This window comes from Phyllopteryx taeniolatus, chromosome 1 (assembly GCF_024500385.1).
Source record: "Phyllopteryx taeniolatus isolate TA_2022b chromosome 1, UOR_Ptae_1.2, whole genome shotgun sequence".
NCBI lineage: Eukaryota > Metazoa > Chordata > Actinopteri > Syngnathiformes > Syngnathidae > Phyllopteryx > Phyllopteryx taeniolatus.
Window position 1 is genome coordinate 10,416,182 of NC_084502.1, and position 26,880 is coordinate 10,443,061.

Sequence of the window (26,880 nt, forward strand, 5' to 3'; positions counted from 1 at the left end):
TAATAATAATGAATGACTTGAATACAACTTAACAAATGTACTGTACTGGATGGAAAAAAGGTTGAGGCCGCTGTAACATTGTGATTCTTTTGTGAGCCTGCTTACCACTTGTGGTACTAGTATCATATTTTGAGAATTACCATATTGCATTGCAGTTGTATGGTTTAATCAGCCCTCACTCAGCTGGGGCGAAAGTATTTCTCACTCAGGTCTCTTCCATCACTCTATTTCAAAACTTTGCAGCACACAAATGATCATATTGACAGCACAGCAGATGCTAATGCTTGTGTTAGCGTCACAGATGGCAATGACGAGCGTGTTCACAGCGGGAGTACTGACAAAATTCCACAATGGAGACTCAGACACACTAGTTCCATTTCCGCTCAACAGACGCTGAATGGCACTTCCTGTCTGAAACAGAAGTAAGATTCTCACATCATCCTCATGTGATTGAGTAATTTGCTCTGGTTCGACTTTGTTTCATTTACCGCAACAGCTCTGACGAAGGCAATAAAAACAAGCAGTGCTGTGCCTCTGGTGCTGTTTATCTTTTCTACTTGACTGGCCCAGTTGGTACGTCGCTTATGGGAGTTGCCGCCTAATTGCCATCTGTGTGGACAATTAGTCACCTTGCCTGCTCATGTGGATCAAATCCTACCATGAGATCATTAGCAGTTTTCCATGGCAGGATGACGACTATGATGTCCTGCCACTTCAGCGTGTGCGTACACTATTTGCCACCATCCTGCAAGATCCCTTCTTTGAAAATAAATAAATACTTCACAAAAGACAGCTAACTGATAAGATACCATTTGAATTAATTAGGTTTTCTCTAACAAATTACATGTCAGATATATTTGTATCAAACCCCGAGGGATACAATGGCGCATTGAGATAAGAGTCACTCGTTTTTCAAGATACGAGCCGTCGTTCGGCTGATTTTTTTTGCTTTGACTTGTGAGGGCAAACTTGAGATACTAGCGCTGTATGGCGGACCCTCACGTGACAACAAGCAGCAGGTTGGCAGATAGAATTAATGATCAACTTTCAAAAAAGAGGCTTCAAGTTGCCACTTCCAGTGGAAATTTACTGTCAAAGTAAACATCAAACAAAGAATTACACTGTGCATTTTAAACAACCACATAGCCTTCAAGTCCATTAGCTTGATGCTAATGCTAACACCTAATGGGAAAGGCCATATGTATGTGGTGGCGGTTTAACTTTTTCAGTAATAGATGTTTGAACACAAATGGTGGAGCAACACATGTAGACAGATACTAAGAATACTCACATGCATATTCTTTATCTTCTGCAAAGAACATATTGCTGAGGAGTTGTAACATCTCCACTGTCTCCATGTGTATCTGTTTCTCTGTATTATACTGCCCCCAGGTGACCAAGGCACACATAGCAGAAGGAGCAACATAACCATCGAATTGAAGCAAAACGTGTGACAAAAACGGATAAATTCTTTCCATTCTTTTTAATTGTCATTACTGCATGTTTTTATAAAGTCTAATATATAGAGTGCTATTTTTCCCCTCATTAAAATACACATTCCTGTACAAAAAAAAGGGTTTTTTGGAAAGGCTGGTAGTGATTATGGCATTTCTATGAATTTCAAAGGGGAAAGATGATTTGAGATACAAGCGTTTTAAGTTACGAGCATGCTCACGGAATGAATTAATTCACTTACCACAAGAGACCACTGCACCAAACATATCTACACAGATCAAGACAGAAAATGTAGTGTTTAACTGGTGGTGTGCAACAGCAGAAACAAAAATAGTATGTAAATCAGCCTCGTCACTTTCACAGGCCCCATTAGTGGCTAACTCCTATCTCGTTGGAGCCTTTTACGCCTGATTTGTCTGGAAAAACCGTTCTGATTGCTAAGGGGGAAAAAAAAACCAGAGCATTTTCATTACTTCAGCTCATGAATTTATTGTCTTTCAACCAACTCTTCTGATGCTATGATGAAAAGATAAATCAAACGGCCGTCACACTAATGACAACAAAACACTCATTTGCAGTCGCTTAGGATTCCTGCTTGTTTACAACAACAGATACCTAAGGTGACAATGTGTAAGCTCCCCAACAAGCTACCCGTAGTCTATCTTGGCTTGTAATACCACTTTATTCCAAAAGTAACAGTGAGTCACAGTAGTGTGGACACGATGCCTGTGCCAGAGGGCTTTTACTGGGCTACATTTATAGATGGCCTGTCTAACTACAAGAATCACAGGGAAACAATGGCAGTGACTCACCATTGGAAGGTAGAATGTGTGTGTAGAATGACACCGCAACGTCTCAGGGGAATAAGAAATGTGCTTTACCAATGTGAAAATTATTAGGGTAGCAACTACCAAACTAACCAAGCAGTAGTATTCAATGTTTTCATCACTGGAGTGAGCATCTGCTGCCCATTCTGGACACCTATGACTACGCCTTCAGCTCATAGTGTACATTGGAGATTCGCGTAAACAAATCCCACTTTCTGGCAAGGACCTAGTGCTTTGGTGTTAAAAGTGCTACTACTATGAACTGTACCAGTTGAAAACCAAGGAGAATAAAATATTCTCAATGACATTCACATTCTTTAGATACAATTCAAAGATTACCTTCAAGTGGTTTAAAGCCATATAACGCCAGCGCACTGACGAGTCTCCAGTCGCCTTTTTGTTATCAGCTGCCGCAGCTCAACATTATATTTAAATGCAAAAACAAAAACAATAATAATAAAATAATAATCTTCCTGCGGGAAAAGGTGGTGTCAAGAGCTACTTCAGTGCAAGCAACAACAAAATGACGGTACCGTAATACTTGCTGCACGGCAGTTCGTTCTCCTCTCAAGCCACACTTCAATGTGCCCTGGGCACCGGCTATTCACATAATGTCAGCAGCTGCTCGGCTGATAGCAAGCCCAGTTCAAACACAAGGGAGCTGTATTTCCTTGTTGGAACGGTTGCAGGCTTGCTGGTCTTCCTGATAAATAATTTAAAGTCCTCCCCATTCAGCCGTGGTGCATATATTTGCACCCAATCCTTCCCAGCGGCTGGGTGTGAAGGCCTGACATCACTTACTGAGGTGAAAATTGACAAACAGCTCTAGCCTGGTTAGCTAGCTACAGGAGGCATTTACGCAAGACACACAAACATCTCGAATTCAAGGTTTGTACAATTAATATCGTTCATATTAAATCTGCATCTTGTCTTCTGGACATGTAGAAATACAACAGAACCGATTACACTATTTCAAAACCTCATTGAGCTACAAAGGTGAGAGACATTCTACCAGCCTGGCTCTACTGCAGTCCTAAATCAGCCTACTGAGCTCGTCTGCAGGAAGGCATAATGAACAGCTGAAGAACAGACAGTAAAAAGCCTGACTGAAATCATTAGCATCAGATCCTGTGGAAATGACTGGAGTGAAGTGAAGCATTAAACGGAAGTCTGCTACCGCAGAAGACTACAGCAAAATCAAAAATCGATCGGGCTGGTACAGATCTTTAGCTCACAACTCAAAGCTATTCAGAGATCAAGAGCAAATATATGAGTTACATGCAGGCAACACAAGGGTAGGATTTTCTCCAAAAAGAAAGAAGACTACTACTACTTCCATTCCGTTTTATTCTGCATGGCTGAAATTATTAAAAAGGTACCAAGCTATTGCATTTGTCTGTAAAATGTCCATTAAAATGCAAATTTCCAAAACAAATGGATTTGTTTTGACACCACTGATCACATTTCAGTCTAAGCTTTGAAGTACCCTAAAATTTAAGTCCAGGGTAATGTACAAAGTTGCACGACACAAAAAGACAGATATACTGTAATGGAGGCTCAGCTCCTCTCTCAGCATCTCAGTACAGCTGTAATATTAGTTGTTCTTCACAGAGGATAACAAATATATGCCTGTGGATTGTTATGTGATCTGTGTACATGTGTTACTCCACCATTTGTGTTCAGATATCCATTCTCTAACGGGTAACAACATTGCCACAGATGCTAATTGTTAGCCCGTGCGCCAATGGTGTTTTGCGCGTTGTTCGAGTTTAGAATTATGGATAAAATTTGAGCAGAGCAAGCATTTGTAATGGTGTCATTGTTTTTAACATGACTCAAGACATTTCAGTGTCGATAGAATAGTCACTGTGAGTATCACATTTTTTGTACAACCCCCGACCGCTCGAAATCCCCAGTGGCAGTCCCGAGCCCAGATACTGTGAATGGGAGAGGTTGCATCAGGAAGTGCATCCTGTGTCAATAAACTGAGCCACAAAAATCATGAGGGTTGGAAATATGACTCACTGTGGTGAGCTCCGATGGGAGAATCCAAAAGGGAAGATCAAGCTAACGTTCAATGTATTGTAAAATTATGACAAAACTAGGGAGGAAAATATCACGCCTATATGATGGAGTGGTTTTAAGGAGCCACTGGAAATCCTAACTGCATGACCTTTTATGGTCAAAATGTTCCTATGTTTACAATGTTTACCCCTGCAAGGCCTCAGGCTTCTGGGAATCCCCTGGTTTGTGTTAGTCTGTATGTATGTGTCAAGCCTAAGCAGGTGCCTTAACTCGGCCTCGAGATTATTCTGAATTCCGCTGCAGGCACGACAAACAAGTTGTTTTCTAGCAACTGGTTTAATGAAGCCATCCAATCTCCATCATACCTTGAAAATTAATAATAATACAACTGATATAATTAGGAAATGACAAATGCATAGCTAACAATTTCAATGGTGAAAATAATATACTTACAAATACCTCGTTGGTCGCTGCCGCAAAAGAGGGAACTCAAGTGTCCTGGAATCAGGAGGCGATTTTCCTTAATGTCTCTCTTATCTTAACTTAGAATGTTTTCTAAGTACTCAGAAATGTCAAGACAGCCAGCCGCCATCTTGTCATGTTCAGGAATAACGTGCCTCTGCTGTGCCTCAGCCTTATACTTGTTACTTCAAAAAGGCAACGGAACTTTCAAAAAGGCAACAGCACAAAGGTCCCAGCAACAGCTGACATGGAACAACACAACAACACATGACACACCAATCAACAACTGACATCAAACAGCACAACACATGACACACCAATCACCCCAAAGTTGTACAAACATATCAATGAACATTACACCATCATAAATTTACACACCGAGCTGGTGTGAGTGCTGGTTCAGAGCTAGAGCCCAAATGACCAACAGTTCTTTGAATTTGTGCCATTCTCACACCAACTTTTTGGTGGTCCACAGGGAACGCTCCAATTACATCAGTGGCATTGGTGCCTACAGGCCCCTTCGGCCAACATTCAACCCACCATTTTACAGCAAGAAGCCATTAAACTCTAGTTGCTCGCTGCTTTGTAAACAGAGACTCATCTGCAATGTCAGGACATAGCTCTGTGTTTGCTCTCTGACTGTGTGAAGACGATTATTTTATTGTTTATTATTTCCAGCAGCGTGCTACAACAGTTAATTTTCAATTCTTCACAGTGTTGCTCTGACAACAAATTAGTAACCAGAAGAAAAACAATTTTATGACTGGATATTAAAAAGAAACTAAGACTTACTGGTTGGCGGCATGGTGAGCAACTGGTTAGAGCATCAGCCTCACAGTCCTGAGGTTTCAATCCCCGGTCCCGCCTGTATGGAGTTTGCATGTTCTCCCCGTGCCTGCGTGGGTTTTCTCCGGGAACTCCGGTTTCTTCCCACATCCCAAAAACATGCATCAATTGGAGACTCTAAATTGCCCATAGGTGTGAATGTGAGTGCGAATGGTTGTTTGTTTGTATGTGCCCTGCGATTGGCTGGCAACCAGTTCAGGGTGTACCCCGCCTCCTGCCCGATGACAGCTGGGATAGGCTCCAGTACGCCCGCGACCCTAGTGAGGAGAAGCGGCTCAGAAAATGGATGGATGGATGGATGGACTTACTGGTTCTCTACTCAAATAAGAGATTACTGTTCTGCGTCAATCTATCACCAAATGGACTTTCTTGACATAGATGTGTCAGAAAACATCCAGGACTGCCGTCACAAAAGATATATTTTAAAACCAAACTACAAATAGAGACAAAGTATTGTGCTTTTTAACATACTTTTTTTCTTCTTTTTTTAAACAGTCAATAAAAAATAATTTTGATTCTGATCATCTATGTACACGTTAGTTTCAGGTTGTTCATGCAATCAAGCAATGTATCAATATCGGGAGCAGTCATACTGGTATCGGTCTGAAAAATAGTGATACCGAACATCGCTAGTTGTATGTGAAGACAGAACATTCAGCACCACGAATTACAGGTGAGGTGAATGTGTGCAGTAGTTTGAACCTGTGTGTGTAATTTTCAGCAAATCATTAAAAATGTTATTTATAAAAACATAATTTAACATGTACATTGTACATTATCATTCAGTTCTAATGAATAAAGCCACAAATTAATGACATTCACAATGTAAACTTCTGACCAGAACTGTATATTTGAATACCAATGTTTTAATATTACTTTTAGAGACAAAGTGATGTTGTAGTGTAGGATGTTGTACTACCTGTCCGTCCCATCCACTTTAATTCTACTGCAAGGTTGCCCAGTTCTATTTCTGTCCACACATTTAACAAGAGACCTCAGCAGGAAGCAGGTGGCTTGTTTGCCTGTGTTGTTTATGCCCAATCCTTCTCAGAGGCTCTGTATTCACACACGCACTCACACACACACATGTGCGCACACGGACACACACGTGGCTGAGCTGGGTGCCTTGGCCTGATTAGGCAGGAGAAAAGGGAGGATAATTTGATGAGTGTGAGGAGAACGAGGAACGGATAGGGAATAGGCTACGAAAAAAAAAAGGATACGATGGTAGGAAAATGACGGTGAGCTAAGGAGAAAGAACGGATGCATGTGTATCATGATAGCTACATTTCCCCTCAGTCTATTTGCTATTTTCACGATCATCAACATTTGACTAAAGATCTGGCGGCAGGATAATTCTCTGGACTTGCTAATACAATAACAAACGGCGGCAGAAAAGGCATTATGCTAGAAACTCAATTAGTCTAACCTCTGTCGTTTATTACGCCGCGTCAAGTCATTTCACTCAGCTGCATGATCACACTTTGCTGCCTCATGCCATGGAAGATAGGAGCGGCATGTGATTGGATTTGCAGAGTTAAAAGGGGGAAACATATGGGGGGATCCTTCCCCTCAAGCAAACTCAATCAGCACTTTTTTCACAGCAAGATAATAAAACCATCATTCGCCATGGTAAACAAAATAAAACAAAAATAAACGGCTAACACACAAATACATCAGGGGAGTTTTTTTTTTGGTTGTTTTTTGGGGCCCGAAGCATATTCTTACAATAAAATTATACACGGCCCTTCATGAGAACCTCACGAAGAAGGTTTTGGTCCATACAGAAAGGCGTCCATACATACTGGATCCTCAATTTGCTGTACTCCGTTTAGGGCTGAAACTAACAAATATTTCAATGATCGATTTTGTTAATTATTTTTTTCTATTAATCGATAAATCGGATAAAAAAATATTTCCATCCCCTTATTAAAAAACAGGACATTATTTCAAATGCACAAACATACAATTATTTTTAAAGAATCACTGGATTGGTACTTAACATATCAGAAAATGGGCAAAAATTGGGATCATTCTTTTCCAAAGTAAAAACAGATGTGTTCAAATGTATTAAATTGGTCAGTCACAAACATAAATCATTCTGCTTTCATGAAGGACTACAGAAAACTAAAAATATTTACTGCTGAGAGGCTGAAATTCCAAGGATTTAGACAATTAAATAATGTCCCTGAACAATTAAGTTGGCTTTTAATTTGATCATCGATTAGTTGTCAGTGAATCAATTGTTGCACCTCTAACTCTGTTCTGTTCGGACATGAATAGTTGTCATAATCTCAGGCGTCATCTAAAAAAACGACTGGTAAACCCTGGCAATTATCTTTCTTTGAAAACTCTACAAGTAGGTTGTGTCCACTGCAGTGTTTTCTGTTGTACAAAATTGTGTATGCGTGCACACTGGCTGTACTGTATTTATAATTACGGGTGAAAGACAGAAAATGTGATAGAGCATTTAACTGGGTGTAAAATTAGGAACATCCGTGGTCCGCAGTCTGAACAATTTCTAATTTGCAATGACAGCCTGGCGATTGCCAGAAGACACTACAAAAAGCCAAGAAACCGGTGCTGCCTTGTGGTTGGTGGACTTGTAACATTAATAAAATGCACGTATGAATATTTGTGTTAACAATCAAATCTTATACAAAACAATCAAAACAATTGCACATGCGGTAAAGTAGACTTGATCTGATCGGTGTGATCGGTATCGGCTGATAATTAGCATTTTATGCTGATCGGCTTTTATGTCATAATTCGCAGATCCGATCAATGATGTCATCGATCAGCTCCGCACAAGACATTTAACTCTGCGTCGCCGTTGCGTCTGAATCCAAAAGCTAGTTTATTTTTAGCCTTGTCACATGTCTTTTGGCACAGTACTGTAACTATCTGACGGCCAATAAAGTTTCTTTTCCAATCTTGTCGGTTAAAAAACACGTCATCAGTTTGGGACTATTTTGCGGTGTCTCAGACAAACAACACGTAAGTTATTTGCACTCTGTGCACAACTGAAGTACGTTGTGGGGAACGTCATCTAAATGTTTCAACACAAATTTGATCGGGCACCTGAAGAATGTACACAAGGAGGAGCATGCCATGTTCAAGCAACGTAGCGTGGAGAAAAAAAGAAAAAAAAAAGCCAACCGGACGCAAACTCTGGACAACACCCGTCCATATAGCCGGGACAGTGAGAAAGAGTAAGCATGTCATTAACAGTATTTATTAAAGTAATTTAATTGCAAGAACGTAATTTAATTACAGTAAGTTAGCACCCATTACTTCTGTCATGTTGTAATGTTGATCTGACCTAAACTTATTTCAGTGGCCAATCCTTGAATGGTCATTTATGTTTTAACTTTTGTCTAAAATGCTAGAGAATAATTTTGAGCTGGGATGCGCTCCAGCACGCCAGAGACCCTAGTGAGGATAAGCAGTAGAGAAACCGGATGGCTGGATGGATACAGTACACAAATATATCCAATAAATGAACAAGTCATGAAGTACACGAGTATATACAATAAATGAACAAGTCATGTAAATGGACACATTGCTCCATCTTGTGATCGGTTATCGTTTTTTTAAACTTGCTGATCGGTGATCGGCCCCGAAAATCCTGATCATGTAAAGCCTAGGGTAAAGCGAACATATTTAATATAGGGTGAATTAGGAGACATTATTAATGCCAATGCCCTGTAATATAGTATCTGTGAGCAGTCTTGTATCAATAAAGCTCGTCACTTTCCCTCTGAGAGTTGAAATAAAGGCCTGTTTGAGGAACGCAATGACACACTTTAAAGCAGACCAAGCCTGAAAATTCCCAAGGTGGAAGAATACAAAGCACAAAGCAGATCACAAGCCAATTACTCCCTGTCACAGTGAACTGTTCCTCATAGCCTTGAGCATTTTTCCATCTCATCACACTTTGAATGCTCATTGATCTTAGCACTTTATTTACATCAAGATGAATTTTCTTTTCTTTTTTTCTGGGATGAATCCTTCCACATTAAATCTTGCACATTGAATTCCTTTAGGCCCACAGTCTCATCTGATTCTCTTAGAGGCCAAAAAACGGACATCAACTTTACTTCCAAATCAACTCGCATCAATGCAAAACCATTATCATAATACGGCTTGATTAAAAAACCCTATCAGCAAATAGATAGAAATGTGTTTATTGAACTCCGAGACCCTGCCTGTGAAATGCATGCTAATGTGTCCGAAAGAGAGAACAGCATACTACATTGTCTTGGCTTGGCAGTAACTTTAGCAGGGACGCCCAGACTTCCCTCTCCCCAGCCACTTCATCCAGCTCTTCCGGGGGGATCCCGAGGCATTCACAGGCCAGCCGAAACAGATGCCCCAGCCACCTCAGAATCATCTTTATTTGCCAAGTATGTCCAAAAAACACACAAGGAATTTGTCTCCGGTAATTGGAGCCGCTTTAGTAAGACAACAGAAAGTCAATTGACAGAACACTTTTGAGACATAAAGACATTGACAAAAAACAGTCACTGAGCAATAAAGGGTTGATAGCTATCTGGTAATGCCGGTACTTTTTTTAATTTTATTTTTTTAAGACAATTGTGCAAAAAGATGCAGAGTCCTCTAGCACTTAGAGCAGTTCGAAAGAGACTAATATTGCAATAGTCCGGTGCAATGACCATTGTGCAAAGGGCGCCGAGACTTCAAGGAGTGTATGCATTTTAAAGTGACAAGTAGCGCGATAATCTGGGACAATGTTGATTGTGCAAATGTTGCGGATACCCCTCAGTCAGTGTGCAAGTGAGGCAGATGCTACTCTGGCATGAGTGGCCAGTATTGGTCAACAACAGATATGCAAATAGTGCAGTGTGGCGAGACTACTACAGTGAGTGCACCAGTATGTATAATTGGCCCGACAGAAATGTGACAACAAACTCAAGACAAAAAGAAAAAAATTGCCAGCATGTTGCAATGGAATTGTAGGTTAGGTGTTTAAGAAATTGATTGCAAGAGGGAAAAAGCTGTTGGAATGTCTGCTAGTTCTAGTTTTCATTGATCGGTAGCGCCTACCTGAGGGAAGGAGCTGGTGGCCAGGATGTAGAGGGTCTGAGAGGATTTTGCACGCTCTTGTCTTAGTTCTGGCAGCGTGCAAATCCTCAAGGGTGGGTAGGTGGGTACAGACAATCCTTTCAGTAGTTTTGATTGTCCGTTGCAGTCGGAGTTTGTCCTTTTTTGTAGCAGCACCAAACCAGACTGTGATGGAAGAACACAGGACTGATTCGATGACCTCTATGTAGAACTGCCTCAGCAGCTCCCGTGGCAGGCCGTGCTTTCTCAGAAGCCGCAGGAAGTACATCCTCTGCTGGGCCTTTTTGAGGACGGAGTAGATGTTGATCAACAAAAACATGATGTTGTCATCTGGCTCCTCTCAATGTGGAGGAGCAGCAGCTCTACTCTGAGCTCCTCCCAGATGACCGAGCTTCTCACCCTCTCTCTAAGGGAGAGCCCGGACACCCTGCAGAGGAAACTCATTTCGGCCGCTTGTATCCGGGATCTTGTTCTTTTGGTCACGACCCACAGCTCGTGACCATAGGTGAGGGTAGGAACATAGATCGACCGGTAAATTGAGAGCTTCGACTTTCGGCTTAGCTCCTTTACCACAACAGACCAATACAAAGTCCGCATCACTGCAGAGGCTGCACCGAACTGCCTGTTGATCTCTCGTTCCATTCTTCCCTCACTCGTCAAAAACACCCCAAGATACTTGAAATCCTCCACTTGGGGCAGGATCTCATCCCCGACCTGGAGAAGGCACGACACCCTTTTCCGACCGAGGACCATGGTGTCAGGTTTGGAGGTGCTGATTCTCATCCCAGCCGCTTCACACGCTGCTGCGAACCGCTCCAGTGAGAGTTGGCGATCACAGCTTGATGAAGCCAACAGAACCACATCATCTGCAAAAAGCAGGGATGCAATACTGAGGCCACCAGACCGGACCCCCTCTACACCTCGGCTGCGCCTAGAAATTCTGTCCATAAAAGTTCTGAACAGAATCGGTGACAAAGGGCAGCCTTGGCGGAGTCCAAGCCTCACCGGAAACAAGTCCGACTTACTGCCGGCAATGCGGACCAAACTCTGACACCGGTCGTACAGGGACCCAACAGCCCGTATCAGGGGGTTCGGTACCCCATACTCCTTAAGCACCCCCCACAGGACCCCCGAGGGACACGGTTGAACACCTTCTCCAAGTCCACAAAACACATGTAGACTGGTTGAGCGAACTCCCATGCACCCTCAAGGACTGTGCCAAGGGTATAGAGCTGGTCCACTGTTCCACGGCCAGGACAAAAACCACAATGCTCCTCCTGAATCTGAGATTCGACTTCCCGACCTTCCCTCCTCTCCAGCACCCCTGAATATACCTTACCAGGCAGGCTGAGGAGTGTGATCCCCCTGTAGTTGGAACACGCCCTCCGGTCCCCTTTCTTAAAAAGAGGGGCCACCACCCCAGAGGCACTGTCCCCGATGTCCACGCGATGTTGCAGAGGCGTGTCAACCAGGACAGCCGCACAACATCCAGAACCTTTAGGAACTCCGGGCGAATCTCATCCACACCCGGGGCCTTGCCACCAAGGAGCTTTTTAACCACCTCGGTGACCTCAACCCCAGAGATAGGACAGTGTGCCTCAGAGACCCCAGATTCTGCTTCCTCATGGTAAGGCATGTCGGTGGCATTGAGGAAGTCGAAGTATTCTCCCCACTGACTCACAATGTCCCGAGTCGTGGTCAGCAGCGCCCCATCCCCCCTATACACAGTGTTGATGGTGCACTGCTTCCCCCTCCTGAGACGCCGGCTGGTGGACCAGAATTTCCTCAAAGCCATCCGGAAGTCTTTTTCAATGGCCTGACCGAACTCCTCCCATGCCCGGGTTTTTGCTTCAGCGACCATCAAAGCTTCATTCCGCTTGGCCAGCCAGTACCCATCAGCTGCCTCAGGAGTCCCACAGGCCAAAAAAGCCCGATAGGACTCCTTCTTCAGTTTTACGGCATCCCTCACCATTGGTGTCCTCCAACGGGTTCGGGGATTGGCGCCATGACAGGCACCGGCCACCTTACGGCCACAGCTCCGGTCGGCCGCCTCACCAATGGAGGCGCGGAACATGGTCCACTCAGACTCGATGTCCCCCGCCTCCCCCGGAACCTGAGCAACGTTCTGTCGGAGGTGGGAGTTGAAACGCCTTCTGACAGGGGATTCTGCCAGATGTTCCCAGCAGACCGTCACAATATGTTTGGGCTGCCAGGTCGGACCGGCATCTTCCCCCACCATCGGAGCCAACTCACCACCAGGTAGTGATCAGTTGACAGCTCCGCCCCTCTCTTCACCAGAGTGTCCAAGACATGCAGCCGCAAGTCCGATGACACGACCACAAACTCGATCATCAAACTGCGACCTAGGGTGTCCTGGTGACAAGTGCACGTGTGGACACCCTTATGCTTGAACATGGTGTCCGTTATGGACAATCCGTGATGAGCACAGAAGTCCAATAACAGAACACCGCTCGGGTTCTGATCGGGGGGGCCAGAGAGTCCAACCCCTCTCAAGAGGACTGGTACCAGAGCCCAAGCTGTGTGCGGAGGCGAGCCCGACTATATCTAGTCGGAACTTCTCGACCTCGCACACCAGCTCGGGCTTCTTGCCTGCCAGAGAAGTGACATTCCACGTCCCTAGAGCCAGCTTATGTAGCCGGGGATCGGATCGCCAAAGGTCCCTGCCTTCGGCCCAGCTCACACTGCACCTGACCCCTATGACCCCTCCCACAGGTGGTGAGCCCATGGGAAGGGGGACCCACGTTACCCTTTATGGCTTTGCCCGGCCGGTACCCATGGGTGCAGGCCCAACCACCAGGCGCTTGCCTTCGAGCCCCATCTCCAGGCCTGGCTCCAGAGGGGGGCCCCGATGACCTGTGTCCGGGCAAGGGAAAGTGTCTTCCTGAAGTTTTCATCTTCATAGAGTTTTTTTGGAGCTGCGCTTTGTCTGGTCCCTCACCTAGAACCTGTTTGTCATTGGTGACCCTGGCAGGGGCATAAAGCCCCAGACAACTTAGCTCCTAGGATAATTGGGACACACAAACACCTCCACCACGATAAGGTGACAGCTCAAGGAGGGGCTTGAAAATGAAAAGATGAAAACAAAAAAGAATATGAAAAAGAAAATGTAAAAAATAGAAAAAGAAAGAAAGGTGTACAAAAAGGAAAAGAAGTCCTGCACTCAATCTAGAGGTGGTACAATGAATCGATTAATTACCAACTAATCAAATATAAAATTATCATTTTGATAATCTATTTAGGAACAGGGCGGCACAGTGGACGACTGGTTAGAGCGTCAGGCTCACAGTTCTGAGGACCGAGGTTCAATCCCCGGCCCCGCCTGTGTGGAGTTTGCATGTTCTCCCCGTGCCTGCGTGGGTTTTCTCCGGGCACTCCGGTTTCCTCCCACATCCCAAAAACATGCATTAATTGGAGAATCTAAATTGCCCGTAAGTGTAACTGTGAGTGCGAATGGTTGTTTGTTTATGTGTGCCCTGCGATTGGCTGGCAACCAGTTCAGGGTGTACCCCGCCTCCTGCCCAATGACAGCTGGGATAGGCTCCAGCACGCCCGCGACCCTAGTGAGGAGAAGCGGCTCAGGAAATGGATAGATGGATGGATATTTAGAACCATTGCTTTATTGAAAATTGTCCAAATCCTCTGATTTCTGCCTCTCAACAGTAAATATTCTCTGATTGCTTTAGACCAAAAGCATGATTATCGATGCACTAATTATCTTTGTGTTGAGCTAAATTTTATTTTGGAAATCAACTATTCGATTAATCAATGGAATAATCGATACAGTGGAGTCTAAAAATATTCAATAGTTGCAGCCCTGGCACACCTAGCAAACCTGTGCCATTAACCTGAGCAACACAAAAGTCAACTAGCTAGTACCACAATGATCATGTTAACTACTGTATGTCTGAGTTTCCACCACACAATCAAATTATGCCGGAGAAGAAGTTTAAAATCATTGTCACCCTGTTCTCTCAATGGCTCTGCCTTGGTCAAATGACACCTAACGATTTGTTTACTATTGCTGCATAAAATTGAGCTCATTGGTGCATTAGGATCACTTCAGCTTTTGCCACCCGGAAGTATGTGTGAAGTCATGGTAAAATGTCCATACAGCGTTGTGAAGACGATGAACCTACAGGAACATTTCGCTGTTGTCGGGCAGAACCCTCGCATTGGCAGGAAAACAAAAACACGTCTTTGTTGAACATGATTACAGAGAACATGGCATTTTCAACACTTAAAAATTAGCCAAAATAACAAACTCGCATGGGGACTGACCAATAGTATCTATTTGTAAAAAAAAAAAAAATATTAAATTGATCAAATTTGGACATAAACATTTTACGCCCGACAGTGATGACAGATATAGCACTTTTATTTGTCTTACTGTCTCGCTCTCGCTCTCTCACACCCACACCCACACACACACACTCACCCGGCAAGAAGCGTGTGCTGGAATAACAATTGGGATCGAGTGTCTTGACCAAGGACACGTGCACAAGAGAAGCAGGCGAGTGGATCGACCTGCAAACACTGTTAGCTGACGACCTACTTGATCAGCTTAGCTGCCACTGCTGCCTCCACTTTCAATTGCTTTAAGCCTTCAAAGGAATGTAAACATCTTTATTTCTAGCTTCTGTAGGGGTAAAAATCGATCAAACATTCATCAATGTTCAATGCATTAATTTCATCAGAGGCAAAAAGTCATGCGCGACTATGGTCGACTTCATTAGATTTACTTGTTCAATGCGATGTGATCTCCAACACAGTATTAGGAGTAGTAAGGCCACACTGAAAAGAAATAAATATATGTAAAATTTTGGAGTGACCAAGACAATGTTTTCCATGAAAACACACCTCTGTATATTCAGTATCTGTTTACACACTACCATTCAAAAGAGTTGGGGGGGGGGGGGGCAATTTGAAATGTCCTTGTTTATTTTGTGTATTTGTTCCATGCCATCATTTTCTTTTCATGATCTTTGATGCACTTTTATTAAGTTTGCAAGACAATTTGGGTTGGAAATGCCCAGAATGCCCTTCTTTTTCAAGCTATTCTAGTTGGTCTTTTAAGCCTGGCAACTGAGACTGGTTGGAATGGCCATTTCAACGTGAGTATAATGCATCAAAAATCGGATAATGAGTTCAGGAGAAATACATTTTTTTGTGTTGGAGGGGTGGGGAAGACCTTTTTGGGGAATGTTTGTGTGTTATTGCCGAATGAAAACCTGGTCAAGAAACACCTTCAAATCAGAGTAAAAGCAGTATAACTTGATTATTTCTCAATAAATCTCCTCGAGCCTTTGGGTTCCTCTGCTAACACCTCCTCCAATTGGCTGACAAGTTTCAGTTAAAATGAGCTTGTACGGGCCAAAATTCCTGAGGGGTTCTCCATGTAAACGTCTCAAAATTACTGTGACGTTTCAAATCGCATCACGTGGCCAAAACCTCTATATAAATAGTGTAAATGGACAATTATTCCTGAGAAGAGCTGTTTGGGCAGTAAAAAGCACTTAAGTCATTGACTGTTTTTGGTTTTCATTTGTTATGGTGGATTTTAGAGGCAGCTGAAGTCTATCTGTAAAAATAAATACATAAATAAAAAGATTTTTGAAGAAACCACAGTGCCCAAAGAAAAACAACCAACTGGAGGCTGGACTGGCACAGTGTCAATCATTTGACGTGCACTCATAGCAGCTACACGACGTGTCATCGCCCTGTCCTATTGCCTTGAGTTTCAGGAGTTTTCTTGAAACTATGGATTGATTATACACCTCTGAAAAAAAATTCCATCCCGCATTTGCTAACAACAGGGGATAAAACAAGCAAACAGAAACAGAGCAAACGGAACTCAGGCAGCCGAGACGATTCAGAAGGAACAACATTTGTGCTCTACGGGTACATTTACCACCACTTTTTGATTTTTAAATGATCGTTCATTCCAAAAAAGAAAACTTCAACAACAAGCAGCATGCTTACTATCCTCATCAAGCAGTAATTTCCATTAAAAGTAAATTTGGACACAATTTCTCATTCACTGGCACGAGAAAATGTGTCCAAACCTTTGACCGGTCGTGTACAAAAGTAGTATTAGTTGGCAATAGTACCACTGTCTGCTTAGCTCGGATGGATGCATGACGTGTGAATTTTTAAATCCACTTGTTAAAATATGACTTGTAATTTCATAACTTTTCTTCCTCAGAGATAGATACTCTAAAAACACTATTTTCTACAACCCCAATTCCAATGAAGTTGGGATGTTGTGTTAAACAAATAAAAACAGAATACAATGATTTGCAACGCATGTTCAACCTGTATGTAATTGAATACACTACAAAGACAAGATATTTAATGTTCAAACTGATAAACTTTATTTTTTTTTAGCAAATAATCATTAACTTAGAATTTTATGGCAGCAACACATTCCAAAAAAAGCTGGGACAGGGTCATGTTTACCACTGTGTTACATTACCTTTTCTTCTCACAACATTCAATAAACGTTTGGGAACGGAGGACACTAATTGTTGAAGCTTTGTAGGTGGAATTATTTCCCATTCTGGCTTGACGTACAGCTTCAGCTGTTCAACAGTCCGGGGTCTCCGTTGTCGTATTTTACGCTTCATAATGCGCCACAATTTTCAATGGGAGACAGGTCTAGACTGCAGGCAAGCCAGTCTAGTACCCGCACTCTTTTACTACGAAGCCACGCTGTTGTAACACGTGCAGAATGTGGTTTGGCATTGTCTTGCTGAAATAAGCAGGGGCGTCCATGAAAAATACGTTGCTTGGATGGCAGCATATGTTTCTCCCAAACCTGTATGTACCTTTCAGCATTAATGGTGCCTTCACAGATGTGTAAGTTACCCATGCCATTGACACTAACACAGCCCCATACTATCACAGATGCTGGCTTTTGAACTTTGTGTCTATAACAGTCCGGATGGTTCTTTTCCTCTTTGGCCCGGAGGACACGACGTCCACAATTTCCAAAAACAATTTGAAATGTGGACTCGTCGGACCACAGAACACTTTTCCACTTTCCATCAGTCACTTTGCATTAGATGAGCTCAGGCCCAGAGAAGCCGGCGGCGTTTCTGGGTGTTGTTGATGAATGGGTTTTGCTTTCCAAAGTAGAGTTTTAAGTTGCACTTACGGATATAGCGCCAAACTGTATTTACTGACATTGGTTTTCTGAAGGGCACGGTGGCCGACTCCCGGCCACGCCTGTGTGGTGTTTGAATGTCTTTCCCGTGCCTGGGTGGGTTTTCTCTGGGCACTCCGGTTTCCTCACGCATCCCAAAAACAGGTTGATTGGAGACACTTAATTGCCCGTAGGTGTGATTGTGAGTGTGAATGGTTGTTTCTTTTGTATGCCCTGCGATTGGCTGGCGACTGGTTCAGGGTGTACCCTGCCTCCCGCCTGAAGATAGCTGGGATAGGGTCCAGCACGCCGGCGACCCTAGTGAGGATAAGCAGTAAAGGAAGTAAATGGATGGTTTTCAGAAGTGTTCCTGAGCCCATGTGGTGATATACTTTACACATTGATGTCGATTTTTGATGCAGTGCCACCTGAGGGATCGAAGGTCATGGGCATTCAATGTTGGTTTTCTGGCTTAGCGCTTACATGCAGTGATTTCTCCAGATTCCCTGAACCTTTTGATGATATTATGGACCCTAGATGATGAAATCCCTAAATTCCTTTCAATTGTATGTTGAGGAAAATTGTCCTTAAACTGTTCGACTATTTTGTCACACACTTGTTCACAAAGAGGTGAACCTCGCCCCATCTTTGCTTGTGAATGACTGAGCAATTCGGGGAAGCTCCTTTTATACCCAATTGTGGCACCCACCGGTTCCCAATTAGCCTGTTCACCTGTGGGATGTTCCAAACAGGTGTTTGATGAGTATTCTTCAACTTTCTCAGTCTTTTTGCCACCTGTCCCAGCTTTTTTGGAACGTGTTGCAGCCATAAAATTCTAAATTAGTGATTATACGCTGAAAAACAATCAAGTTTATCAGTTTGAACATTAAATATCTTGTCTTTGTAGTGTATTCAATTAAATATAGGTTGAACATTATTTGCAAATCATTGTATTCTGTTTTTATTTATGTTTAACACAACATCCCAACTTCATTGGAATTGGGGTTGTATGATTGATGTTTTCCCCTTGAGAAAATATTACATTACTCTGAGATCATAATGACTATGTAGAGAGAATATGACTATTCCCAAAAGATTACTCCTTCAAAAAAAGAAAATTCTCATACGATGGTGACTATTTTGAGAAAACAACTATTCTCAAAAGATTCCGACTTTTATAGAGGGGAAAAAAATCAAAAATAATAATAATAATCAAATAAAAATATCAAGAAACTATGACTGTCAAATGATTGCAATTTAACAAAATAATTTATTTTCTTTTGATTCCCACGGAAAAATAAGACAATATTCTTGCACAATTGCAACATTTTTTTTTTTTTTTTAACAAAAAAATGGGACTTTATTCTTTTAAATTTAAAATGTTTTCCTGAAAAACTACTACATGGACTTTGAAACTCAGAGCGGTTTACAGTGAGGCAGCTCTTCTACTGCACATGGTCTTAAAAAAAACAAGTGGGACATAATGATGCCACAACAATTTTTTTCCCTCATTCTTGTATTATACTATCGCGCGAAAATATGACTAATTTCAATAATTATGATTTATCCATCAATACAACGTCATTCTTGTATGACAGCAACTACATTGAGAAAATACGACAATTCTGAAAAAGATTACAATTCAACAAAAAAATGAATAAGCCAATATTTTATCTCTTGGGATTCCCACGGGAAAAAATAGACACTCATAACGATCTGATGACTATCTTGACAAAATTTGAACTTTTCTCAAAACAATATGACTTATAAAAATACTTCATTCTCAAATGATAACGACTTATCAAAAAAATATGACTTTATTCTCGTATGTTTACGACATTTTTTCTTGAAAAAAAAATAAGCTTGATCTCATAAGATTACAACTTGAATTTCTCCATACAAGTACAATCGAGATCTGCCTTGAGCAAATCCCGCATATGATGTCCTGAAGCATGCATGGAGGACACGCATTCCTCTTAAATAATAGAAAAGGAATGTGCTAGTTACAAGCCGAGTTCGTCAGTGACTTGTGTAATCAGACAGCTCAAGCGATGGCTCTCATCTTCTCTTCATGGGGAAGTCCGGGTGCTAAAAACAGAAGGGCTTAAGTCCTCAGTGCAAAGAATGGAGTTGGAGGTCAGAGCCGTTGAACCAACAAATCCCCGTCTCCAAAATATGGACCCATTAACGACATGATTACACGGCAAGAGGCATTCAAAAATAAGCCATAGGCAGTGCTTTCTTGTCTAATCGAAAACTCTTACTACCGCCGTAATGGAGACAACCAAATGCCCAGTGCATCTGCAGAGTTTCTGGGATGGACTCAGACAGTGGACATGATGTCACCTCAGAAGTCTAAGGGGCGAATGATCCACTTCAAATAATAGGATGCCATTTTGAAACACAGCATGCGACTGTTCATTGTGGAGAAGCTTTTAATCTAGCTGTCCCAGACAGAATAGGAAGATCTTGAAAGAAAGTCTTTCACCTTCAGCACGACTGAGGCGTATAAATTATCATATCACTCATACGACAGCATGGACAAGGTGCACTGAGACCTGACCATGAACTTCAACTCGTTACATGGTGACTACACTTAACATGTTTTGTAAAATACAGCGGTTGAAATAAGTATTAAACACGTCACAATTTTTTCTCATTAAATGTATTTCCAAAAGGTCCTATTGAGATGAAAATTTCACCAGATGTTGGTAACAACCCAAGTAATCCATACTTACAAAGAAAGTAGAACAAAAACGCTCAGAAATGAAGTTGTGTGTAAAAATGTGAAATGACAGGGAAAAAGTATTGAACACGCCAACTGGTATTTATTTAAGACTTTGTACAAAAGCCTGTGTTTGCAATGACAGCTTCAAGACGCCCCCTGTATGGAGAAACTAGTCGCATGCATTGCTCTGGTGTGATTTGGGCTCATTCCTCCACACAAGCAGTCTCCAAATCTTGAAGGTTCCGTGCCGTTCTTTTATGGACCTTGAGTTTCAGTTCTTTCCTTAGATTTTTGATTGGATTGAAGTCAGATGATTGCCTGGGCTATTCTAGCAGCTTTATTTTTTTATTTGAGACCAATTGAGAGTTTCCTTGGCAGTTATGTTTTGGATCATTATCCTGCTGAAATGTCCACCCTCGTTTCATTTACGTGCTGCTGGTAGATAACAGCAGATTTTTGTCAAGAATGTCTCAGTACATTTGCCTATTCATCCTTCCTTCAATAATGTGAAGTTTACCAGTACCATTTGCTGGAAAGCAGCCCCACACCATCATGTTGCCATCTCCTAACTTCCCTGTTGGTATGGTGTTTTGAGGGTGACATTACTCACAGTTTTCCTTGTGACAACAGTCCCTGCTAATTCCAGGTCTTTTTGAAGCTCGCCACACGTGGTCCTCGGCTCTTTGACACCTCTTCTGATTATTCTTTGCACTCCTCTGTCAGAAATCTTGAGAGGAGCACCTGGTTGAGGCAAATTTATGGCTCTCTGCCGTTACCCATCATGAGATGTGTCTTGACTCACACCTTGGCAAGGAGACCTTTTTGTAGGCCATCAATTACAACAGGACTGAACCAGCTGATATTCATTTACACTGACAAGAGGCTGGAGTGCTGTCTGATTATTGATAGAGTTTAGGTGTTGTCTTGGCTTTCCATTCCTTTTTGCACCTCCCTTTCTTCATGTGTTCAATACTTTTTCTGTATGTCATTTCACATTTTTACACACAACTTAATTTCTGAGCTTATTTGTTCTACTTTCTTTGTATGTATGGATTACTTGGGTTGCTCCCAAGATCCGGTGAAATTTTCAGGTCAGTAGCACCTTTGGAAGTATATTTTGTGAGAAAAATGGTGACCTGTTAAATACTTATTTCAGCCGCTGTACAGTATATCCATGAAATATATTTATGCAAAAGTGAACTCTGTGACGCATTGTGTAACCCCATAACCCTGGAGCTGGACTTCTCCTCGGTAGCTGCTCTGAATTGAAATCAGACTGTCACAGACAGGCTTTCTAATATCAACATGTTCTGTGGTGGCCAAAAATCATATTAGCAGCATGACAAGATTTCCCAAAAATGAGTCTTTCAAAATGCTGAGTCTGGTTGCAATAGCCACTTCAACCGGAGTACAAATCAAAAATCAGATGATGGATTCCAGAGAAATATATTTTTCTGTGTCAGGAAAAAAATTCCTTTTTGGGGAACGTTTTTGTGTGATCAATCACCTATTGAAAATCTGGTCAAAAATTTTAAAGTAAAACAGTATACTACCTTGATTATTTCTCAACATATCTCTTTGCCCCTTTCATTTCATCCGCTACTCGGGGAAGCAGTTCACCAATTGGCTGACAAGTTACAGTTTCAAATTTCCACTAATAAACTGGGGGTTCTCCAAGTCGACGCGCCAAAGTTACATTGACGTTTCAGATGTCATTTGCCCTAAAAATAGCAAAGTGACATTTGCACAAAAAAAAAAATACAGTCTGACAAAATGACCACTTCAACCTGAGTATTACACAACAGGAATTATTTTTAAATCGGACGTTGGGTTCCCGAGAAATTTAGTTTTTTGTGTCGGGACGAAATTCCAACACATCCATGTGTCAAAATTTGCCCTAAAACCTCGACTTAACTATCGCAAATGGAACATTATTGGTGAGAATAGCAGTGTGGGCAGTAGAATAGGTCATGTACTTTTGTCAAATATTTTTTTCCTAAATGTATTTGTTATGGAGGATTTTAGAGGCGTTTGAATTTCTCATTCAATGTTTTTTCACTATTTTCATGCAATTAGTGGTGGGTTTCAACTAAAAAAAAAATCTTTGTTGAATCTTTGTAATTAATTTAGATAAATCACCTTTTAATAAACTCAAATTGGCTACCGGTAGCCAATTTGAGTTTATAGCAGAAAAGCAAGGAGGTTGGGCAATTGTTTAATGTGGACGCAGCATTTTAAAATGTATTTATTTATTTTTTAAATATAGTGTAAACAACAATGCTCTGGCCGCTGCTTTTGCTTGCGTCATCACAACCTCCTGTTTCGGCAGTTTTATTTCAGTGACAAAAGTCTTTCGGCTCACTTTTCGGTCATTGGAAATGACCGAAGATTTGACACATTACTATAAACAGAGTATGTGTCTTGGTCCTTAGTAGAAAGTGTGTGTTGTAAAAAGAGTTCAAGAAGTGAATGACAAACACCATGTAAAAATAAAAAAAATAAAAAAAAAAGCCACTAACATTCAACTCGGGCAATGTGATGAGTTAGCGTCGCTCAGAGTGCGTTTCTTAGTTGCACATCTGCAAATAAATTATTTTACCATCAAAATCCGTTTCCTCAGTCTTGCTTTTCTTCTTTTACAGTCTGAGGTGTCACACAAGTAAAATAATATTGCAGTCAAAGTCACTGTTCTGCTTGACATGGCTGTGTGAGCCTTGTCTTCTGTTCAGTACAGTAAGCCAGGAGGGCAGCCATACATGGTGTTGTTCAAGGTCAACAGGCCATAAATTATTTTTTTAGCGATAGCAGCTTCTTTCCCTAACATCACTGACTTGTATGTTCTGTCTGCTTCCCTTCCATCCCCCCAGGCCATTCTGAAGGTTTGGCTCAGGGTTTCAAGACAAAAGATGCAGTCAAGAGCTCGCATTATGGAACAAATTTCTCACACCCACATTGAATTTCAAATCCATCAGGTTGTTGATGCAACAAATGTGAAACAAATGATTTCTTCATGTCTCTATACTGGTTGCCCCGATTTAAGCAACACATTTACCACGTTCTGTCCTTGGTGTCACCTTTTCAACCGCTTTATCAATGGTCCTGAATACAAATTGGCAGCAAGTAACTTGCGTCGTGTGCAATAAAATCACTTGTGATGTGCAACAGTTTCCCCAAGCCATGACAGTTGCCAAAGCATCAACAGCTTCATCTTTTCCAAGCGAAAACATCCCCTAGGAGGTACACTGTCTGGTTAACTTGTGATCACCTTAATTTCTTCTCCTTTTAATGCACAACAAGGATATTTCATCGCAACATTGCTGTGTTTGGTTATCGTGAGCTAGGCAACTGGGGGGGGGGGGGGGGGGGGGGACAAAAAAAGAAGAGCAGAGATGCAGGCAAGAAGCCAGTGTTTATAGTCACTCATGCCCAGTGATGCTGGCGCTTGCCCAGCAACACTCGAGCAAAGCGGGGGTCCCTGGTGGGGGCTTCCCAAAAATTTCCCTTTAGGATTGGCTTCTGTAATAGTGGGCCAGCGTAGTCTTTTTTTTTGTTTGTTTTTTTTGTTGGTTTTTTTTCGGGTCAGCAGGCACGATTTTGCGTGCAAAGCTACCAATGCAATAATAATAATAATAATAATAATAATAATTCTTAAAAAATGAAAAGATGAAGCGTATGAGCGAACCGACTGTGAATAGTCAATTGCAGACGCTAACAGGCAGCTAGCATGATGACCGCAAGGCGAGCACAATTAATTAATTTAAATGTCGTCATTTAACATTATGGCACGTTTAAGCGAAGGTGGAACATGTGAGGACAACGACGAAGGAAAGAAGGAAGGAAGGAAGGAGGGAGGGAGGGAAGGAGGGAAGGTGTACGTTATGGTTTGTCTGCTCGCCCCGGAACGTTCGCCACCGCTTCGTGACCACACAAATTCACCTCCAAATGAGACATTTGAAAAGCATTCTCACAGCGACAACGAAGATGATTGCGCCGCAGGACGCGACATTACCGAACCGAGCGCTTCACTAACCTTGATACGTTCGCCTCCTCTTATCCACTTGTTACAATGGAGATTGAACACCATGGATCCCCGCTTAAGTTTCCTGGCACTCGGAAGCAAAACAACAAAACTGACCGAACCCGAAGCTGCAAGGTGACGGTAAGGATGAGCAAAGAGCTCTTTAAAAGCCGACGGCGTCTTGCCTTCGTTGGTTCGGGTAGCGTCGGCCAACAACGGCGAAATAAAGCTTGTGTGTGTCTTCTTCCAACAGCTGTTGTTCCAAAATGGAGTTAGTCGAGTGACAGCCAACCAGAGTGGAGGCTCCCACTCCACTCCTTCGTGGGTTGGAGCCTAACCCCCTCTCTGCAACTCAACATCACACGCTTACACAAAAATCATATTTTTGAAGGGGGGCGGGGGTCTTACTGTGTGTTTCGTGTGTTCCCTTAACAGCTTTTAGTGGCGCATCGAACCAGTAAGTAGACACCCACCTGATGAGGCGTCCTCCTCGGATTTGTATTATATCATCCATCCACGGAGGATGCTCGATCAAATGTAAGCAGTAAATGTGATGATCATTTCTGTAATCCACCATGAAAGATGACTGATCGATTTAGTGATTAATCCAAATTAGACATTCGCAAACATTCGCTTTTACTTTAGAAATTATTTTTTTTTTTTAAATGTGCATATTTTCTGACATGTTACGGACCAACCCAGGAAGTGAATCATAGTCAATTTGTCTTTGCATTTTCTGCGCTATCATTTTGAAATAATGTCCTGTTTTTGAATAAAGAGATGGAAATGATTGTTTTTATTCGATTCATGGATTAATCAAAAAAATACATTGACACGTTAATCGATTATTCAAATAATTGATAGTTGTAGCCCTAGTTTTACTCGTTTGAGATGCAAAATAGCAATTGTCAAAGGGGAATTTGCAATTCCTTTTTTAATCAATTTTTGTCATAAGTGGTCAGCCTTCTGTCGCTGATTGATTGTTTTTCCTCAGGTGCGGTGGTTTCTCTTACAGTGGACCCCTGCATTTTTGGGGTTTGGCATTTGTGAATTAACCTGATCGCAGATTTCTTTTCGGAACCTATCCCCAGTTTATCACGGAAAGCCCCTTTTATTCGAGTTTAAAAAAAATATATAATAATAACATAAATGTTTTTTTTGTTGACAATTTCCTTTTTATGGCAATTATAATGACCGTCAATTATTCGTGGATTTTTGCTATTCGCGGTCGGCCCCTCCTCGGTTTAGAGGTGGTTTCTCAATCTTAACGTCACGGACTAATGTTACTGCAGACCTCCGTAGCAATAAGAATGAGTGCGTAAAAGACAGAGAATGTACAAAGTTTGGGATCATGTCACACTTTAAAAAGACGATAAAATGTCTACTGCCAATCAGAACAACTGCACATCTCCGGTAAAGTAAACATTGTTATCTTATTTAATGTAGCCTACCACTGCTAGCTAGAATGAATTGTAATCCCTCCACAGTTGATCAAGGATAGGCACAGCCGCCAGTGCACTTTTAATCGATTTATTGAACAAACAGTAATAAAATAAACATGCAACAAGGACTTTCATAGGTAACAACTGACACCCAACTTGCAGACAAGCTAACAGGTTAGCCAGTAACCAGCCAGTGGCTAACCTGAGCCAAATCCACACTCTCAATTGCTGACTCCCTTGTCACTCACAAGGCCAGGCCCTGCCCTTTAAAGGCACACATGCATTCAAAGTCGCAGATTTTACAGTGTAGAATGTGAGGATGGCGACCTGAAGTAGTAAAAAATAATACATGCCCCACACATATATTGTGTCATGCATCAAGCTTTAAAATATATATAAACAATAAAATAAATACATGGTTCCTACATCTCGGCTTTTCATCTATCACTGGAGATTTTGGAACGTAAATCCCGTGATAAACAAGTGATTACTGTATTTGAATACAAACGTTAAAAACTCAATATTCCATAATGTGTCCCCTTTAACTTATGGCATCATCAACAACAATGCATGAGGAGAAAAAAAAAACTGCAGTTAAGATTGCAATGCCCGTCTTCTCCACTTTCTAAATGTGTTCCTCTCTCTAACACCAATTTTTTGTTAAATCTCAACAACAAAAAACTTCAAACTGTGAGATTACATCGCAATTTTTTATTCCAGAGGGAACCACTGAATCCACCAGCTGGATACACATTCAACCTGATTTTTTTTTGTGGCATTTTATAATGTTGTAAATGGAGTAGAGGACACGCTTTACTGGAAAAAAATAA

At 41.9% G+C, this 26,880-nt stretch overlaps 2 protein-coding genes and 1 long non-coding RNA gene across 6 annotated transcripts in view; 1 reads left to right on the forward strand and 2 right to left on the reverse strand.

Moving 5' to 3' along the window:
- pkig (protein kinase (cAMP-dependent, catalytic) inhibitor gamma) overlaps positions 1–24,940 on the reverse strand; it is a 31,720-nt gene extending 6,780 nt beyond the window's left edge. The window contains exon 1 of one of the 2 annotated variants that reach the window (XM_061769874.1): positions 24,794–24,940. The gene's annotated coding sequence lies outside the window, so the exon portion shown is untranslated. Of the gene's footprint in view, positions 1–24,620; positions 24,762–24,793 lie in introns of those variants that run through there. The other variant, XM_061769864.1, reaches the window with a different exon arrangement.
- Positions 4,766–23,932, reverse strand: LOC133476446 (uncharacterized). 3 transcript variants are annotated; one of them, XM_061769852.1, is made up of 2 exons: positions 6,535–23,932; positions 4,766–5,695 (listed from the first exon to the last, which is right to left on the reverse strand). In XM_061769852.1, the coding sequence occupies exon 1, from the start codon at positions 12,937–12,939 to the stop codon at positions 11,809–11,811; it is 1,131 nt and encodes a 376-aa protein (XP_061625836.1). In that variant the 5' UTR covers positions 12,940–23,932; the 3' UTR covers positions 4,766–5,695; positions 6,535–11,808. The 3 variants fall into 3 exon arrangements, with proteins under 3 accessions (XP_061625836.1, XP_061625827.1, XP_061625818.1); XM_061769843.1 differs by having other exon boundaries at positions 4,766–5,872; XM_061769834.1 differs by having other exon boundaries at positions 4,766–5,011; positions 5,562–23,932.
- On the forward strand, positions 24,609–25,398 carry LOC133476465 (uncharacterized). The gene is made up of 2 exons (XR_009788061.1): positions 24,609–24,749; positions 24,862–25,398. It is a non-coding gene; the product is annotated as an uncharacterized LOC133476465 (long non-coding RNA).
- Positions 25,399–26,880: the final 1,482 nt, after the last annotated feature.

What these genes read in the sequence shown, in the direction of transcription:
- LOC133476446 (XM_061769852.1), bottom strand. Translation starts at nt 12,939, where the DNA reads ATGGTGGGGGAAGATGCCGGTCCGACCTGGCAGCCCAAACATATTGTG.